The 18,918-nt window shown below is 43.4% G+C and overlaps 1 protein-coding gene across 2 annotated transcripts; it reads left to right on the plus strand.

Annotated features, from left to right (window-relative positions):
* Positions 1-1,708: 1,708 nt before the first annotated feature.
* On the plus strand, positions 1,709-18,476 carry LOC139669048 (sulfotransferase 6B1-like). 2 transcript variants are annotated; one of them, XM_071549469.1, is made up of 7 exons: positions 1,709-1,820; positions 9,092-9,168; positions 14,880-14,969; positions 15,616-15,742; positions 16,560-16,654; positions 17,165-17,321; positions 18,209-18,476. In XM_071549469.1, exons 1-7 carry the CDS (start codon positions 1,724-1,726, stop codon positions 18,337-18,339), a joined length of 774 nt encoding a protein of 257 aa, XP_071405570.1. In that variant the 5' UTR covers positions 1,709-1,723; the 3' UTR covers positions 18,340-18,476. The 2 variants fall into 2 exon arrangements, with proteins under 2 accessions (XP_071405570.1, XP_071405569.1); XM_071549468.1 differs by lacking the exon at positions 1,709-1,820 and adding an exon at positions 13,955-14,094 and having other exon boundaries at positions 8,907-9,168.
* The last annotated feature ends 442 nt before the right edge of the window (positions 18,477-18,918 follow it).

Consider the following 18,918-nt stretch of genomic DNA (forward strand, 5'->3'; position numbering starts at 1 on the left):
GGTAAATCTTTGGCTAAGGTGAATCTTCTCTTTATGTTGTACTGCAAATGCTTCTGGTAACAGCATTTCCATCTAAGGTAGATTTTCCTGCAGGTAATTGAACAACTCAGACTTTTGCCTGAGGACCACATGAGCTGTACCACAGTCATTCACCTGCCTACCCTGAGGCACACTGACTGGTGGGCAGATAGCACTGAGACTGGGACTCCCAGCATCGTTAGGATACCTGGTTCCTCCTGGCCCCTCCAGAGAGACGGGGCTGCTCTGAGCCCTGATCTCTGCAGCTGCTGAGCAAACTGGCAGGTGGCTGTGAGAGCACTGGGCACCCTGCTCTGAAGCAGAGATCAGAGTCTAAGGGTTAATGGACCTGCAGGCACCTGTGTCGCCATTGGCTCAGGTGGCAGGTTGTTAAATTCCATATTTAGGTCTTATCTGGATCCCACAGGGTTCAAGTGGCTGTCTCCAAAGGCAGGAATGAAAAAAAATAGGTTGTTTCATGATATTTTTTCATATTAGTAAATGGGAGAAAATTTTCCATTGGAACTCAAACACATGGAGAGAAAACTGAATATAATAACAAAAGTAAAGCAAGCAAAAAGCATAATATATGAACACTTATGAAAATGGTCCTTTTTGATGGTTCTTCATTTTGGGAGAAAAATAATTTCAAATCATATTTTATGGGTGACCTTTAGCAATCTTCCAGGTCTTACAGTGATACTTTTGATTTGACACCTGCTCATGTTTAATTAAGCTTTTGTATAGGTTTCCTAAGTGTTTAACAACCATTCATGATGGAAGAGGCAAGGATATATGGGTAGTGAACAAAACTCCTACTTTATTCAAGGGCATGAAAGAAAGAGTGAAAGGCCCCTGCATGGGGCAATTAAGCCTTTTTGTATTGTCTGTCTCTTGGCATGATCTGTGGAGATTCCTATATCTCCACTTCAGTACTATGCATCTTCTAAAATAAGCATAATCTAAAATACAAATAACAGGCCCCATAAAGATCAAGTTCACCCAAAGATTAAATTATGGACTTTAGGAGAGAGAAATGGGACTGAAGTCATAGAGGTAGGATTTGATTGACATTAATGCAGAACCTACATATTAGAGCTTCACATGAAAGTGATCCTTTTGGAGGATTTGCTGACGTAAAAGTCTCAAATGTGAGTATTTCATCATGAGAATTCTGTTTTAAATGGTACCTGTCCTTAGCTCTGGAGACACTGGCTGAAGTGATGTTGTTACAGGGACTGGCTGCAGGACAGAGCCACCATCTGTAAGGAAGCCACACGCTTGGATGTGCATCCATCAGTAGAGTCAGTAGCAAGCCAGGTTGAGATCCACTGTTCACATGTCCACTACATGCTGCTTGTCCATTTTGCAAATTGTATTGCAGGGCTCAAGAGTGATAAATATTTCAGGGAATATCGTTGTAGGTCTTTCTTTGGTGTCTTTTAACATTTTTAGTGCTCTTAGTTGTTGCCCCAATATATCCTGTTGCTAGTAGCAGCTGCAGGAAAGCCCCTGTGTCACCATTGTCAGTCTCCAGTGCTGTAATGTCAAAAGGGGTTAACAGAGTACACGGTTAATCAGTGACTTGTACTTTCATCCCTGAGTGACCATTGTATTCCTTTGCTATCATGTTGCCATAAAGGTTTCCTGCATTGTGGAAAGACAGCCTGTATCTGATTTGGAAGAGTTACATAAGGATACGAACATGACCAGGAATAGTGAAGGAATCTTTCAAATAGGGGACAATTTTTTTTCAGAGGGTGAAAAGACTGACCAAGAAGACTTGCTTTATTCCTACAGAGGTATTTTATATCCCATTACAAGTCAGAATTACAATTTCATTTCTGACATTTTGTATTTGGATACAGAAATTCCCTGATCATCATATTAATCAATGTATTCACATGGGTGTTTTACGTGTGCCTGTACATATTTCTGGATATGGGGAACTATTTGCCTGTCATGACGCTCTTTTTAAGGCCAGGGACCAGTATCAAAATTGCTTTGTTCATCTAATATGTTTGTGTGGGTCTAACATCAGAGGCAGTGAGTTTCATTTTGAATGTGTATTCAGACTTGTTTGCCTGTGCCTGTTTGGGTTGCTGTCTCTTAAGACTCATTAAAAATCACCCCCAGCTTGTAGGGGGAACAGGAGGAAATGGTTGTTTCCAGCTTTTCAGCTTCTTGTCCCCCTTCAGACCTGCTGCAACAGTCTTTGAAATGATTGAATTTCCTCTGGATGTTAAGGACAGTATAATGTTGTTGTTAGTTTTGCTTTGTTTCCTCTGTACCATCTACACCCTGCTTAGGGTCACAACAGGGCTTATTAGGGAGGTTGTCTGGAGACCTGCTCTGGGACTGGATGTTTTAGAGGTGCAGGTTAAGTGGGAGGACATGGGTCAGTATTTGGAGGAATTCTCTCCTTCCATGATCTGGAAATTAACCCCTGAACAACTTCAGGATCCTATTGGAATAATAAGATTTGTGAAGGAAAACTACTCTGGCAGCTGCAGAGATGGACAGCTTCCAGTAGCCTGCTGGGCCCTTACCACTGCCTATTGGACATGATGGATGTGCTACAGCACTGTCAGGGGGAGGAGAAAAGAAACAGATCTACAGGCACCATGTCCACCCAAAGCACAGCTGAGCCAGAGGGAAAAGGAAGTAAGTCAACCAGCACCGTGTCCATGCAAATGGTGGAGGAGCCAGGAGGATAACCAAAACTGATAGCAATCACCCCTGTCCAGAAAAGAAAATCAAAGACTGAATCAATTCAAATGGGGAGGAAGAGGCAGGACCTTCACATCCAGCAGAAGAAATGGAGCCAGAAATAATCACTCATTCCCTGTCCCTGGGTGAGGTACATTACTATCAGCGGATTGTAAGTAGCCCACCGATACGGTGGAGAGGTTTCTGCTTCCAGGAGCCAGGCTAGGAAAGCGACAAGCAGGGCACCCTAGGATCAGGCCCCTTAGAAGCGAGGGACGGCTCCTCCCGCCCCCGGCCCGGCGACCGTCCCGAACGGAACAAGCCCGCACTTGCCAGGAGTCCACGAGGAAAAGCCAAGTTTATTGCCACGCGCTAACTTTTGAGGAGAGCATGGAAATTCCCCGGATGTAGGCGGGGAAGAGGGGCGGAGACAGGGCGGAGTAACACAGTTCATTGGGTACATGCAAACGAAGGGAAGGAGGGAGGGGAGGAGCGGCAAAAGGACCAATGGGAGAATGAGATGGGCGGGGAAAGTCTACTGTAGGGCTTCAGGCACTTCGAGGCAAGCACAGCCCCCACCCGGGCTCCAGTGGCGCCCCGTGGGCGGCCCCGCCGGCAACCGCCCCCATGGCCGGGTCGGGCCAGGACAGGGGACTGCGACCCGGAGGGTTTTGTGGGAAGAGGGAACCCGGACAAGGAACTACCAAGGGAAAAACAACCAGGGTAGACACATTGGGGTGTATAACATTCAAGCTGGGGAAGCATCAATATAGGGTGTGAACATTAGAGTCCTTATAAATCTGTCGCAGAGCTTCCATATTCGGGGAGCTGGGTTCCTGGACTTCGGTGTCGTCTATCCATCTCTTGTAGTATTTTTGCCAGTGTATAAAGCCTGGGTCTCCTCCGACACATTACCTGCAGAGAGAGTTCACATGGCAGACAAATGAGTTCATTTATGCCTGACCACTGCAAATCTGTGATGCCATGGATAATGATATAATTCTAGATGGGAGTGAGGTCAGGCAGCTGGGATCCCTGTCTGGAGACGTGGTCATTGATCAGGGGATTGGAAAGAGGCAGAAAATTCTCAGCCTCTGTCAATGACTGTACTCAAGTGTGAGGGAAAGATGCCTTTGTAAGGAGGACCTCCATGTACAGCAAGGACAGTGGAACATGATGCAAAAGGGTATCCGATGTTTATGAGAATTAGCTATACTGGAGATAATCTTTTCAGAGGATGAAAGATTCCCTAAAAGTCCAGATTCACATCCCATATGTGGTTAAAATTTGCCCAGCTTGGGCCAGAAATGTATTTCTACTACTTAGCAATGCTTCAATGGAGGGGGGGAGAGGACAAGTTGGGTGCCTTAGTAAGCAAACTCAGAATTTATGAAGACAATATCACTGGCCCATTACAAGCCAATGTCTCATCTGTGGAAACAAAACTGTCAGAACATGTCTGAAGTCTGGAAGAGAAGACTGTAGAAGGCCACCAGAAGCTAAGAGAGCAAATTAAGGAAGGGAATTTCCATCTGTGTCAGGACTAATGAGAGTCTCTGCCATCAGAAATGGGCATCCCACGACTAAGAAGAAAGGGTATGCTCCATGTGGTAATCTATGGCTTTACCTCCATGAACTTGGAGAAGATATGAGGAAGTTGGGTGGAAAACCCACCTCTTCCGTACCAGCATAGGTATGTGAATTGAAAAGTGGAGGAACTATCACAAGAAACTCTGCTCCAATCTCTCATGAGAAAGACTCCAGATGATGTAGCAGAGATGATGTCATGTCTGATCCTCTTGAGGGGAGCTGCAGGTCATATTTATGAGAAAAGCACAGTGAGTACCATGACCAGAACGAGGGGGTCCCTGCCTTGAGCCAGGGAGAGGAGAGGGACAAATGTGTTTATAGAACTATGTGCATTCAGTGGTCTGGCACATCAGACCCATGGAGACACAAGGCTTTGGTTGACACAGGTTCACAATATACATTGATGCCATGGAGATATGTAGGGGCAGAATCCATCTCTACTTCTGAGGTGACAGGGGGATCCCAATTGCTGACTGTACCAGAAGCAGAAGTGAGCTTGAGTGGGAAGAAAAGGCAGAGACACCTCATCATGACTGTTCCAGAGGCCTCATGTATCCTTGGCATAGATTAGCTGAGGAGTGGGTATTTCAAAGATGCAAAAGGACTTGGTTGAGCTTTTGGCATAATCACTGTGGAGACAGAGGAAACTACACAGCTGAACAGCTTGCCTGGTCTCTCATAGGATCCTTCTGCTGTGGGACTGTGGAGGACTGAAGAACAATTGGTACCGATGGCCACAACAGTGCACTGTTGGCAATACCTCACCAACCAAGATTCCTTGACTGCTATACATAAGATGATCCGTGATTTGAAGAACCAGGGTGTGGTCAGCAAGACTCACTCACACCTTAATAGCCCCATATGGGCAGTGAGTGCGTCCAGTGGAGAGTGGAGGCTGATGATAGATTACTGTGGCCTCAAGGTAAATCACACCACCCCTGAGTGTTGCTGTGCTGGACATGTTGGAGCTTTAGTATGAGCTGGAGTCCAAAGGAGCCAAGTGGTATGCCACCTTTGACATTGCCAATGCCTTTTTCTCCATTCATTTGGCAGCAGAGTGCAGGCTACAATTTGCTTTCACCTGGAGGGATGTGCGGCATACCTGGAATTGACTGCCCCAGGGATGGAAACACAGTCCCACCATTTGCCATGGACTGATCCAGACTGCAGTGGGAAAGGGTGAGGCTGCAGAGCACCTACAGTACATTGATGACATCATTGTGTAGGGGAACACTGCAGGTGAAGTTTTTGAGAAAGGAGAGAAGATAATCCGAATTCTCCTAAAAGCTGGTTTGACCATTAAATGAAGTCAGATCAAGGGACTTGCTCAGGAAATTCAGTTCCTAGGAGTAAAGTGGCAAGACAGACATCGCCAGATTCCAACAGAGGTGATTAACAAAATAGCAGCTATGTCCCCACCAACCATCAAGAAGAAAACACAGGCTTTCCTAGGAGCCATAGGCTTTTGGAGGATGCATATCCCCGAGTACAGTCAGACTGCAAGTCCTCTCTACCTTGTGACACGGAATTAAAATGATTTGCAGTGGTGCCCTGAACAACAACAAGCTTTTGAGGAGATTGAACAGGAGATGGCCCATGCAGTAGCCCTTGGGCCAGTCAGGTCAGGACAGGATGTGAAGAACATGCCTTGGGCCAGTCAGGTCAGGACAGGATGTGAAGAACATGCTCTACACTGCATCTGGGGAGAATGGCCCTTACTGAGCCTCTGGGAGAAAGTGCCTGGGGAGACCCAAGGATGACCATTGGGATTCTGGAGTCAGGGATACAAAGGATCTGAAGTCAGCTATACTCCAATTGAGAAGGAGATCCTGGTGGCTTATGAAGGAGTTGGAGCTACCTCAGAAGTGATCAGCACCAAGGCACAGCTCCTCCTGGCACCCTGACTACCAGTGCTGGGCTGGATGTTCAAAGGAAAAGCTCCTTCTACTCATCATGCCATTGATCCCAAATGGATAGCTCTGATCACACAGCAAACCCGGTTAGGGAATCCACATTGCCCTGAGATTTTGTAAATTATCACCAACTAGCCTGAAGGTGAGGGGTTTTGACTATCCTCTGAAGAACAAGAGTGGGTGCCATGAGCTGAGGAGGCCTCACCATATAACATACTCCCAGAAGAACAAAAGTGATATGCTCTCTTCATGGACAGTTCCTGCCATATTGTGGGGACAAAATGGAAATGGAAAGCAGCTGTATGGAGTCCCACATGACTAGTTGCAGAAGGAACCAAAGGACAAGTTTGATCAAGTCAGGTCACAGAGCTTAAAGTAAATTAGCTGGATTAGGATATTGCTGAACAAGAGAAGAGGCCAAGACTCTACGTCTACAGTGACTCATGGGTGGTGGCCAATGCTCTGTGGGGATGGCTGGATCAATGCAGAAAGGTCAACTGGCGGTGCAAAGGGAAACCTAACAGAGTGGCTGAGATGTCGTCACTGCCTTGGTAGAGAATCAGAGCATGAAATTCTGTCACATAACTGCTCATGTACCCAAGAATCAGGCTAATGAAAAGCATCATGAAAATTAGCAGGTGGATCGAGCTGCCAGGATTAAAGTCTCTCGGGATTGGCAGCACAATGGAGAATTGTTTCTGGCTCAATGAGCCCATGATATCTCTGGTCATCAGGGGAGAGATGTGACACTGAGGCATGGATCTAACCACAGAAAGTGTCTCACAGGTTATCCATGACTGCGAGACATGTGCTGCCATCAAGCAGGCCAAAAGGGTGAAACCTCTGTGGTGTGGTGGATGGTGGTCGAAATACAGGTATGAAGTAGCCTGGCAAGTTGACTACATCACAATTTCTCAAACCCGCCAAGGCAAGTTCTACGTGCTGATGATGGTAGAAGCAACCACTGGGTGGCTGAAGACATATCCTGTGCCTCATGCCACTGCCTGGAATACCATCCTGTGCCTTGAAAAGCAAGTCCTGTAGCGACACTGCACCCTGGAGTGAATTGAGTTTGACAATGGCACCCACTTCAAGAATGGCCGCATAGACACCTGGGCCAGAGTTCACAGTATTCAGTGGCTGTATCATATTACCTGTTATGTACTAGCTGCTGGGAAAGTTGAGCGGTGCAATGGGGTGCTTAATACCACCTTGAAGGCACTGCACTGGGGGACGTTCAAACATTGGGAGCTGCATTTAGCAAAGGCCACCTGGTTGGTGAACATCTGAGGCTCCATCTATTGAGCTGGCCCTGCCCAATCAGAACCCTTGCAGATAAGGTGCCCATGGTCCCTATGAGAGTTAAGTTAGGAAAGACTGTTTGAATTAGTCCCACCTGAAGAAAAGACAAGCTCATCCAAGGGATTATTTTTTCTCAAGGACCTGGTTTCACTAGGTGGGTAATGCAAAAAGATGGGGAAAAACATTGTGTAACACAAGGGGACCTAATTTTGAGTAAGAATTGTCTGTAATGGTTCCTTGTGTATCTATCTATCTATCTATCTATCTATCTATCTATCTATCTATCTATCTATCTATCTATCTATCTATCTCTCCTCTAAAAAGGTTATGAATTTGGGTATGATGTAGATGGCATAGAATAAGGGGTAGCTAATGACCTACTTACAGTGTCAAGGACCAACTTATAACTATGTGAGTGTAACCAAGGCTGTGTATTCTGCACCTTCTGTGCCATTTCTGATGAATGGTTAGTGGTGCATCATTTGCAGCAGCAGCCCAGGGCACACGTGACACCTCAGGCTACAAGCTGGGTGTTATAGAACCCTGGGAGACAGAGGAGTGTTTCTGTCTTCACACCAGTGACTCAGATGTGGTAACTCCCCTCTGGGGGGTCGCTAGGACCTTCACACCCAGCATGAGGGTTCATGTCTGATAATGGGCCAACAGAGATTTGAAAAACATCCCATGACTCAGAGAGTAAATCACCCATTGTAAAACAGTTCACCCTGGGAGAAGGTATGGGGCATTCTCACCTGAATCTGAGCATATATAGTCTTGGGGGTTTGGGACTTTGGGTACCACTCATCAGATCCAGAATGAAACCACAACCTCAACAGGGCTGCAACTGCCACTCTCAAAATAACTGCAACCATCATCTTCACCAACACGTTTTCCTTTCCTTTTATTTTGTACTCAAGGGGATCCCATGGTTTTCAGTACAGGGACTAATGAGTACCATACTGTTCATTCCCCCTAGTGCTTGGTTATACATCTGATTTTTGTGTGTTAAAACTAATTTTCTGCTCTGTATCATTGTATTAATTGCAATATTTTTATGAACTTGTAAGTCTGACTTGCAATTTCACTTGAGTCAAGTTCATTTTTCCCTCTTGTTTACCTTTAAACCAGCACAGATATTTTGAAATTATCTAAGCCCTTTAGCCTAGATTTCAAATGCATTTTGTTGCTTATCTTGTTTGCTCATCTTCAACTTCTGTTGATTTCAAAAGATTCAAATTACTCTTTGACTGGAGTTGCACAGTTCAAAAAGATTAGTAAATTATTACTCCTAGGGTCAAAACCACCCTGAAAAAGCCAATCCCTCTGAAAAAGCCAATACACGAAGAACCTATTTAAAGGCGACCTGTGGGTTTCTTTTTCTACATAACATTTCACACTGTGACAGAGCGTGTGAGTGTGTGTGAGAGAAGAAGAATGGATAAATCAAGGAAAAAATTTGTTGATGTCATAGATAAAGCAACAGTAGATGGTAGTTCATTGCATTGTGATGAACGGCTTTTTACTTACAAGGGAATTCTCTACCCTGTCACTCTTTGCAGTCCTGAAACATTCAAAGCCTTGGAGTCCTTTGAAGCCAGAAGTGATGATATCATTTTGGCAGGATACCCTAAATCTGGTGAGTATCTCTTCCTTTTTTTCATAAATAAGGTTAGATAATGGCAAATAAGTGGGTTTGTACTAAATACATGCATTATGTATTATATAACACATAATATTATGTATTATATTAAATAATAATATTTAGAATATTCACAAAATTTTGTGAAAGAGATTTTGTTCTTAAACAGCACAACAAAGTTAATTATGAAGACTGTGTATAGAAAATTTTCCAAAAGACTGAGAAAAAAATGTATTTTTCTTTTCCAAAGCATGCAAAAGTTTTTATTCTCTTTACTTTTCATAGTTATGAAGTTAAATGCATGAATTGGAGAAAAATAAAATACAGTGTTTTACAACAGAGATAACTAGATATCCTGATATTACAGAATCTGCTGTCACATTTATCTTTATAAAGTAAACAGCTTTATATTTTTACATGGAATGGAGCTTTCCATACCTTCACCTGCCATGGTGCATTTTCTTTTATATCATATTTTCTTTTTCATATAATCAACTGGGTTGGAAGAGACCTCCCCGATGATCAAGTCCAACCCTTGATCCAACACCATTGTGACTACTAGATCATGACTCTAAGTGCCACATCCTGACTCATACCCTCCAGGGATGGTGAATCCAGCACCTCATGGGCAGGCCATTCCGATGCCTGATTACTCTCTCTGTAAAGAAATTCTTTCTAATGTTTGACCTAAATCTCCCCTGGCAGAGCTGAAACCCATGCGCTCTTGTCCTATTGCTGGTTGCCTGGGAGAAGAGACCCCCATGTGGCTACAACCTCCTTTCAGGTAGTTGTAGAGAGTGATGAGGTCACCCTGATCCTCCTTTTCTCCAGACTAAACAATCCCAGGTCCCTCACCCTCTACTAATAGCACTTCCGGTCAAGTCCCTTCACCAGCCTTGTTGCTCTTTTCTGGACCCTCTCCAGCACATCAATATCTTTCCTGAACTGATGAGCCCAGAACTGAACACAATACTCAAGGTGTGGCCCTATCAGTGCTGAGTACAGGGGAAAGATCACTTCCCTTGTCCTGCTGGCCACACTATTCTTGATATAGGACAGGATCCCATTGGCCTTCTTGGCCACCTGGGCACACTGCCAGGATATTCAGCCATATTCAGCCTCCTGTCAATTAGTACTCCAAGGTCCTTTTCTGCCTGGCTGCTCTCCAGACACTCTGTGCCCAGCCTGTAGGGCTGCATGGGGTTGTGGCCAAAGTGCAGTACGCAGCACTTGGTCTTGTTCACCTTCATCCCATTGGAATCAGCCCATCTCTCCGACCTATCCAGGTCGCTCTGCAGAGCCCTCCTGCCTTCCAGCAGGATGACACTCCCTTCCAGCTTGGTGTCATCAGCAAATTTGCTGATGATGGACTCAATCCCCTCATCTAAATCATCAATAAAGATGTTTAGCAAAGCTGGGCCCAACACTGATCCCTGGGGGACACCACTGGTGACTGGCTGCCAGCTGGATGCAGCCCCATTCACCAGCATTCTCTGGACCCAGCCCTCCAGCCAGCTCCTAACCCAGCAGAGTGACCCTATCCAAGCCATGGGCTGCCAGCTTTTCCAGGAGTATGTTATGGGAGACAGTGTCAAAGGCCTTGCTGAAGTCCCGACAGAACATCCACAGCCTTCCCCTCATCCACCACGCAGGTTACCTGATCATAAAAAGAGATCAGATTGGTCAGACAGGACTTGCTCCTCCTAAACCCATGCTGGCTGAGTCTAATTCCTTTTCCATCCTGTAGGTGCTGCGTGATTGCATTTAGGATGATCTGCTCCATAACCATGCCAGGCACTAAGGTCAGGCTGACAAGCCTATAGTTTCCCAGATCCTCCTTGCAGCCCTTTTTGTGGATTGGCATGATCTTTGCCAACTCCCAATCATCTGGGACCTCCCCGGAGAGACAGGACTGTTGGTAGATGACGGAGTGGCTTGGCAAGCTCTTCTGCCAGCTCCCTCATCAGCCTAGGATGGATGCCATCTGGTCCCATAGATTTGTGAGGATCTGGGTGGCTCAGTAAGTCTCTAACTATTTCCTCCTGGAACACAGTGGGGCTATTCAGCTTGTCTCTGTCTACCAGCTCAGGAGGCCAGTTGTCCTGAGGGTCTCCTGTCTTACTGGTGAAAACTGAGACAAAGTAGTTGTTAAGTACCTCAGCCTTCTCCTCATCTCTGTTAACTAAGTTCCCCCCCAAGTCGGACAAAGAATGGAGGTTTTCCTTTCCCCTCCTTTTGTTATTAATGTATTTATAGAAACACTTTCTGTTATCCCTAACAGGAGTAGCCAAATTAACTTCAAATTACACTTTTGTCTCTCTAATTTTCTTTCTGCATAACCTAACTCTATGCCTAAACTCTTCATGAGTAGCCAGCCCTTTTTTCCACAATCCTCTTCAAACCTACTTTAAAGCCCTCCTGATCAGCCCTGACAACTTATGGAATACAATAATTTTGCCCTTTCTAGATAGATGAAGCCTGTCTGGTTTGAGGAAACAATGTATCATGGAGTTTGCCCCATGGACAAAAACCCCAAAATTTTGACAGTGGCACCAATCTTTAGTGACCTATGCATGAGACGGGCTTTCCAACTCCTCCCCTCATTCATGTCCTCAGTCATCCCAGCTAGCACAGGAACTGAGGCAAATACCACCTGTGCTCCTGTTCCATGACCTGATAACTCAGTGTCTTGAAAACCTTTTTAATTACCCTGGTACGCCTTCCATTAATGTAATTTCTGCCAGCCTGGACTCTCAACAATGGATAATAATCTGAGGCCTGAATTAGCTCAGGAAGTCTCCTTATAATATCCCTCACTGTGGCCCTGGGAAGGCGGCAAACCTACCTGTAGGCCCTACCTACATATAGGGCCCTCAGTTGCCCTCAAAAGGGAATCATGGACTACAACTACCCTTCTTTTTTTTTTTCTTATGACTGTAGTTGTAATCCATCTGGTAGACAGGCGGTAACAGATAGATTTTCCTCTTGACTGTCCTCTACTTGACCTTCTGGCTCCAGGACCTCATGTCTGTTCTTTAAGGGCACCTGGGGAAGTGATGATGGGGGTCAAGGGGCAGATCTTTTACCTCTCCGATCAGGGACCTGTTTCCATTCCACCTCATCCATATGGTTTGCTCCATCTGCCTGATGACAGGAGGGGTAGGGCTTCACTGTCTCCTGCTGGACTTCCTTAGGGGTTGAAAGGGTGCAACTCCACCAGTCAATTTCCCTTTCACTTTCCCTAATACTTCTTAGGCTCTCTACCTTGAACTCTGCCATCAGGCACAGCAAATCATTTACCTGCTCACACTTTTTGAAGAAATGCTTGCACGAGAATGCTGTTGTCAAGACCGTAGTGAGAGGGATGTAAAACCCGGTGCCCAGAAGACAGGAAACAGGAAGCTAAAGATGGGAGTTCTCTATGGACTCTTTGGGGGTTTCTTTTGAATAAAAATATAATAAATGTGTATAGGAAATGTCACTTCACAGAATTTTTTCCTATTGGTAAAGAAAATGAGTACATCCAGCACAGTTTTCAGATCTAGCTCTGCTTCAGTGTTGAAGTACTGTGACCCATCTTTCTTCCAAATATAATCCTGTGCAACACATCAGAAAACACGTATATCAGGTTTTGTGGCACATGTTTACCACCTCAATTGCCCTTATATTTGTCACAATAATATTTATTACATTAATGCAGGTTTTCCTAGTTGAATCTTAGTGGTTCTTCTCCTTTATTAGGTAGTATAGAATACACAAGTTAATGTACAATATACAAGTTAATTTATGATACACTGAGCCTTTCAAATCAGAGGATGTATCCTTATAAGGAACAATGGCAGGACCCCGACAGGTGATTGTCCAGATAGTCAGCTGTGAAAGGAAACCAGGTGTGTCATCTGGTAGTGCTGTCTACCCTTTTCCATGGACACTGCCCCTGTCACGGGGGAGAAGCTTTCATGCCCTCAAGAGATTGTGTGCTATGCTGGTGGTGGTATGTACCTCCAGCAGGGTCTCCCATGCCAGGCAAGTCTCAAGTGAAGAGTCAGAAAAAGTGTGTCCATGGGCAGGATAGACTCGCTAGCCCTCTGACAACCATCCTAGGAGAAGGACAACTCCAACTTCAAACCCGGGCAGATGGAGCTCGCTTAGCTCTTTAAGGCCATCCATCTAAGAGAAGGATACTCTAACTAAACTAACATGCTGAGGTCTTCACTGTCACTGTCCAAGCTCTCTAGGCCCTGGCAGATGAACCTTAGGAGTAAAGGGTGGATCCAGTGCCTTGCACACTGTGCCTGACCTAAAAAATCCATTGCACAGGCTTGAAGGGTTCACCCACATGGCAAAGCCCTGTAGCGACAGGTGAGGGTCGAAAACGGCAGGTGGTAGGGTGCACTGAAAGTCACAGACCCAACCCTGTATGCAGGCGGTTCACGACACTGGTCACTTGAGAGTGACCCTGGAGGTGACAGTCTCGTGTGGCAACATCCTGAATGACCAAGCAGCCTTTTTCAATGAGAGCATAGCTTGCTCCAGACAGAGAGGGGCACAGAGAAGGTGGCCTAACCAAAGCTCATCTCCATTCTTCAACCGGTTGGTTAACTGCACCCAATGGACATCTTCTTTGGCCTTTTTAGCCACCAGTACACATGCATCAAGCATGCATAGTGCCCTTCACAAATCTTTCTTCATGAAGTCTAGGCGTGGTGATGATGTTGATGATTATCTACCTCTTGGCTTTCATGGAAAATCTGTTTCTGTTTCTGTACATTTCCTCTTTCAGGCACTAATTGGGTAAGTCAAATTTTAAATGACCTGATAGCCATATCTGAAAAGAAAACACCGGGTACAGAAAGCGGTGTGAATAATGAAGAACTAGAAGAATTCCCCTACCTTGAAGTTGGAGATCCTGAGAAATATGAGGTGGGAACAGAATATGTCTGAAAATTAACAAAATTATGTGCTTCAAATCTCAATTTATGCTATGTGAAATAGGCTGCTCTTTGATGAGAATTCTCCCACTTCTCTGTATGTGGCATCTATTCAGGATGAATCTCATCTGGATTGCCAAATAGGAAGGGATAAATGAACACTTCAAGGAGTGTGACAGGAGCACATACCCATTAGATACATAAGAACTGCAGAAATTCAAAATAGGATCTATTGTCTTTAAGAAGAGCTTCGGGAAATATCAAATAATGAAATGCTAGCTTTTGTCTCCTTTACTAGCTCCTCCTCCTTACCCTTTCTTTCCATTCTTCAGCTTTCACATATACCCATTTAGAGGCTGTATCTTCCCTTTAGATTTGATGCCTTGTCTAACAAAACATGTTAAATTCATTATCACTGAAGAGAATTAACAATGGATAGTCTTTTTCCAGTTGCCCATTCTCAGGGGTTTTTGAAGATTAGAGCTACTCAGAGCAGCTCAGGGTACACGCGTGCGCTTGCACACACATACACACACACACGCGCGCGCGCGCGCACACACACCCACACAAACACACACACACACACCCACACCCACACACAGACACACCCACACCCACACACCCACACCCACACCCACACCCACACACATAAATAAAAACTTCACCTGTATCAGCCAATAACTGTTGATAATTCTAGCAAGGCAACATTTTAGAATAGCTTGATGGAAAGGATACTTATACTAACAGAACTGTCCACTCTCCTTCCAATTCTTAAAGCGAATGACCAGATTACCTTCTCCAAGATTCATAGTTACTCATCTCCGTCCAGAAAATCTTCCCAAGTCTATCTTCAAAAGTAAAGCCAAGGTGAGTGCTGATTTTAATGCCTTGAAAGCAAATATTTTGATGGATTTTGTTTTAAAGCCAATATAGTACTTTTCTGCCAGTTTTCAGAATAACTCTTATACTTCAGTGTTTAGCCTGGTGGTTTCTACTTGCCTGTTTAAATGCTGCCATTCATCTCACCTAACTTCAATTCATCCTTGTTGGTGCCTTTATGACAGTCTCCATAAGGGAATTTCAAGGCTTGAACAAATTCTCCAAAGGCAAAATATCTTTTGACACAAATTCCTATAGGAGGCATTTTATGGTGGTGTCAAAAGTGAAGGCTTCAGTGTGTGAAGTTTCAGAGAGAATTTGTAGTTTTTGTGATTTTCCTCTTCTATCGAAATGGTGAATTGTGCCTGTATTGAGTAAACTATAGTCATATTTTGCATAATTAATATAGGTAATCCATAAAATGTACTTTAAAAGTGATAGGAAAAAATCCTGACATGGTAGCAAAGTAAAATTAAATACTTCACCATCTGAATTTTGGACAAAATTGTTACTTCTGCAAGTAGCATGCAAGATATTAGAAATTCCCCAAATGTAGTTATAAGGAGTATTATAATTTTTTTCATGCTATAGTCTGTTATTTCTTCCTGTACAAATAATTATTTCTTTTTTCTAGATATTGTTACTGATTCGTAATCCCAAAGATATAGCTGCATCTTTTTACCATTTTTCCAATCGCCTGGCTATTTTTCCCTCCTATGAGACCTGGGATGACTTCTTCGTAGCATTCATGACAAAGAAAAGTACAGTATATTATTTTGTCTGTGTCAATTATTCAGTCATTTGTCTTTATCTAAAAAAGCTTGTAATTCAGTAAATCAGCCTCACTAGGATTTTTTGGTTTCCAGTGCAAAAGAAGAGATTAAAGACAGCAAGTCAGAAATTTGAACTGAATTTGACAGCCCTTGTCTTAGTCCTTCAGGATAAATCCCTGTCTAAACTGCACTTCCACAAACTGCTGTAACTTGCATAAACTGATATTTTTTCTGAAAGAAGCAGTTCTTTATCTCTGTTTTAAATTCCCTTCACTCCACCTCTCCAATGTCCATCATCTTGTGTCCATGCAGACATATAAACACCTACATGCCAAATTGGATGAAAGGAATTATTTGGACTATGTCTAGTGCATTAAAAAGTGGAGAAAGACTAATGCATTACAAAGGAGTAAAATTAATAGCACTGGTTTAAAATTGCATTAGTTTCCCATAGGACACAGCCAGCAGAAAGGTTATACAAGACTTTAAACTGGACTAAGACAGCCTGGAAGGTGGTTTGAGTGCTGATAGCTCTTTGATGGACTCCCATTTGCCTTGAAAGACTAACATGTTTTACTATTCCAACATACAAATAGTATCATATGCCTAAGACTCACACATGTGCCAGAACAGCCTGGAGCAAAAGCTGTAATTCCCACAGAAGGATATAAACTCTGTCATAGAGGTGATTAATAGTGCCCTTATTTGAGAAATCTACTTAATGTATAAAGTTTGGTTTATTTTTTTAAGGAGCTTATCTAATCTTGATTTATGACATATCTTAGGATTCTTTTGTTTTCTTTAGTGACTTGGGGATGCTACCTTGAATACCTTTCCAAATGGAACAAATATGCGGACGAAAAAAATGTTATGCCCATAACTTATGAAGAGTTGAAAGAGGTGAGGTCATCAATAAGTACAAATATTTTATATTTAAAGCAGCTTGTTTTCCTAAACCAATTCAGCATTATATTCAGGTAGGGCATTCAAACTGTGTGGGATCAATTCTTGTTTTAAAGGAAGAAAAGGTGAAATGTAAACTCAAAAACCTTATAAAATTGCGTTTGTGAAAATTGTTTCTTGTAATTTCTTTTAATTTATCTGTCATATGACATCAAATAATTGTAACTCAAAATCCCAATATTTTTGGAGGAGCTTTTATATATTCAACAGTGTAGAGTTTGCTCAACTGAAAAGCACATACAACCTTTTGTAATCTATAGGGAGACAGCTCATATCTCCTCTGAAATAATTACAGAGAAGAGAAACACTGTGTATTACTCTGTCCTTCTGAACTCTATGAGTATTCCATATATGTATCTAGCAGAGAGATGCAGGGAAGTGTAAACACCTTGGAAAGCAGCGTAATTTACTTGCATGTTATGTGGTATGCTACATTCCTCTTTCCAGGATCCTGTTCTGGGTGTGAAAAACATAGCTGCTTTCTTTGGGATTTCACTGACTGAGGAACAGCTTCAGCTTGTGGTAGAGAGGAGCAGCTTCCAGTCAATGAAGAAGAACTCTCAGAAGACCCATGGAGCATTTGGCAATGCTTTCTTTCGCAAAGGTAGGAAGGTCCAAGTAGTTCAGTAATAGAAATACGATATTTTCAAGTACTTGGGCCATTTTTTCATTCTTTGCAGCTTTTTTTCTTTTTCTCCCACATATTAGCATTGCAAGTTAGTATCAAGCAGGTTATCACTGTTTTGCTTGAGACTAGTCAAGGACCACTGGAGAGGAAGATACCCAGCAAGGCTGTGACAGCATGGCAAATTTTGTAGGCCCACAGGTGGCTGGCAGGAAGGAGGAACTGTCATGTGTTTGAACATCTCTCCACCTCTGTGCTTGTTCAGCCATTCAAGGCTTACCCTGGCAGACAGTACTGGGCCAAAGTCATCCTGAGTTGGCCAATCACACTTCTTAGGAGGGCCACTGCCAAAGCTCTGTTCACTCTTACAGGTTAGAAGTAAGCCAAACATGGGAGAATCAGGTACACAGAGGAGAGGAAACAAAAGGGAACTGTTTTTGCAGTGTAGCATAGCGGACACAGAATTGAGAAGGCCAACCTGGCTGTCCATCTATTTATGCATTTTGCATGAAAGAAGTCACTAGAGAAAAACTGTAGCTGCCAAAAGAGCAGAAACTCAGCTCTGTCTTCTGACAGATAATTCTTAAGCAATCCTTCATGATCTTCTGCTTTGTTAGTCACAACTGACTGGAGTCGAGACCCATAGGGAATCTGAAGTCACCTGAAGAGGGGTGTGTTGTTTTGCATTACAGCAGTTTCACAGATAGGTAGCCCCACTGATTTCACAAAATTATAGTGGTGCAGAAATGAGCAATGTTATATGTGGAAATATGGATCAATATTATTTAGTGCACAACAGCATAAGAATGACAGATCTATAGAAAAAAATGTCTTGATTTTTCAAGAGTCTCTTTGCTTCTCTGAAGGTGGTGTAAGTGACTGGAAGAATCTCTTCAGTGAAGATCAGAATGAGAAAATGGACAAAGCATTTGAAGAACATGTAGGAGGAACTAAACTTGGAAGAAAGCTGAAGTATGAAGTGTACTGTAAAGCTTGAAGAGTAATGAAATGTGGTTAGAACAAGAGCTTCCCAAGGCTCCCTCCTATAATATGAATGCTGAATTTATGACTTTGTGTAAGGGGATGACAACGTAGAAATGTGGTTATAGAAATGAAATTAAAGTACTGAAAGTAGATTGGTGTTCTTAGAAATTCATATAACAGAAATAAAAGGCACTCAGAACCAGGGTCATCAGGGGCAATATTTTCAGGAATATTCACTTGTTTACCTGAATGTTGTGAACTTGCTTGCAATAGTGTGCTTATGGTCAAACTGCAATAGTGGATGACAGGAAAACTGGGAGAACAATGAAAGCAGTATCCTGTAGTGGTGAGTCCTGGTGTTAAGACCATTGTTCTTAACACTGGTGGACACACTAATGTCATATGCTTTCTCATAAATGATGGGCTTTTATGTTTGAGCACCTGAGTAGTGGGCTGAAAGTACTTGGGAAAATGAGGAAACAATTTGAAACAACCTAAATTGAATTGATGAGATTAGCAAATACAAAATATAGTAAAGAAGAGTGTAAACCAGTACATTTAGAGATGAGAAACAAGGGCACTGGTATTTAAT

This window comes from Pithys albifrons, chromosome 2 (genome assembly GCF_047495875.1).
Source record: "Pithys albifrons albifrons isolate INPA30051 chromosome 2, PitAlb_v1, whole genome shotgun sequence".
NCBI lineage: Eukaryota > Metazoa > Chordata > Aves > Passeriformes > Thamnophilidae > Pithys > Pithys albifrons.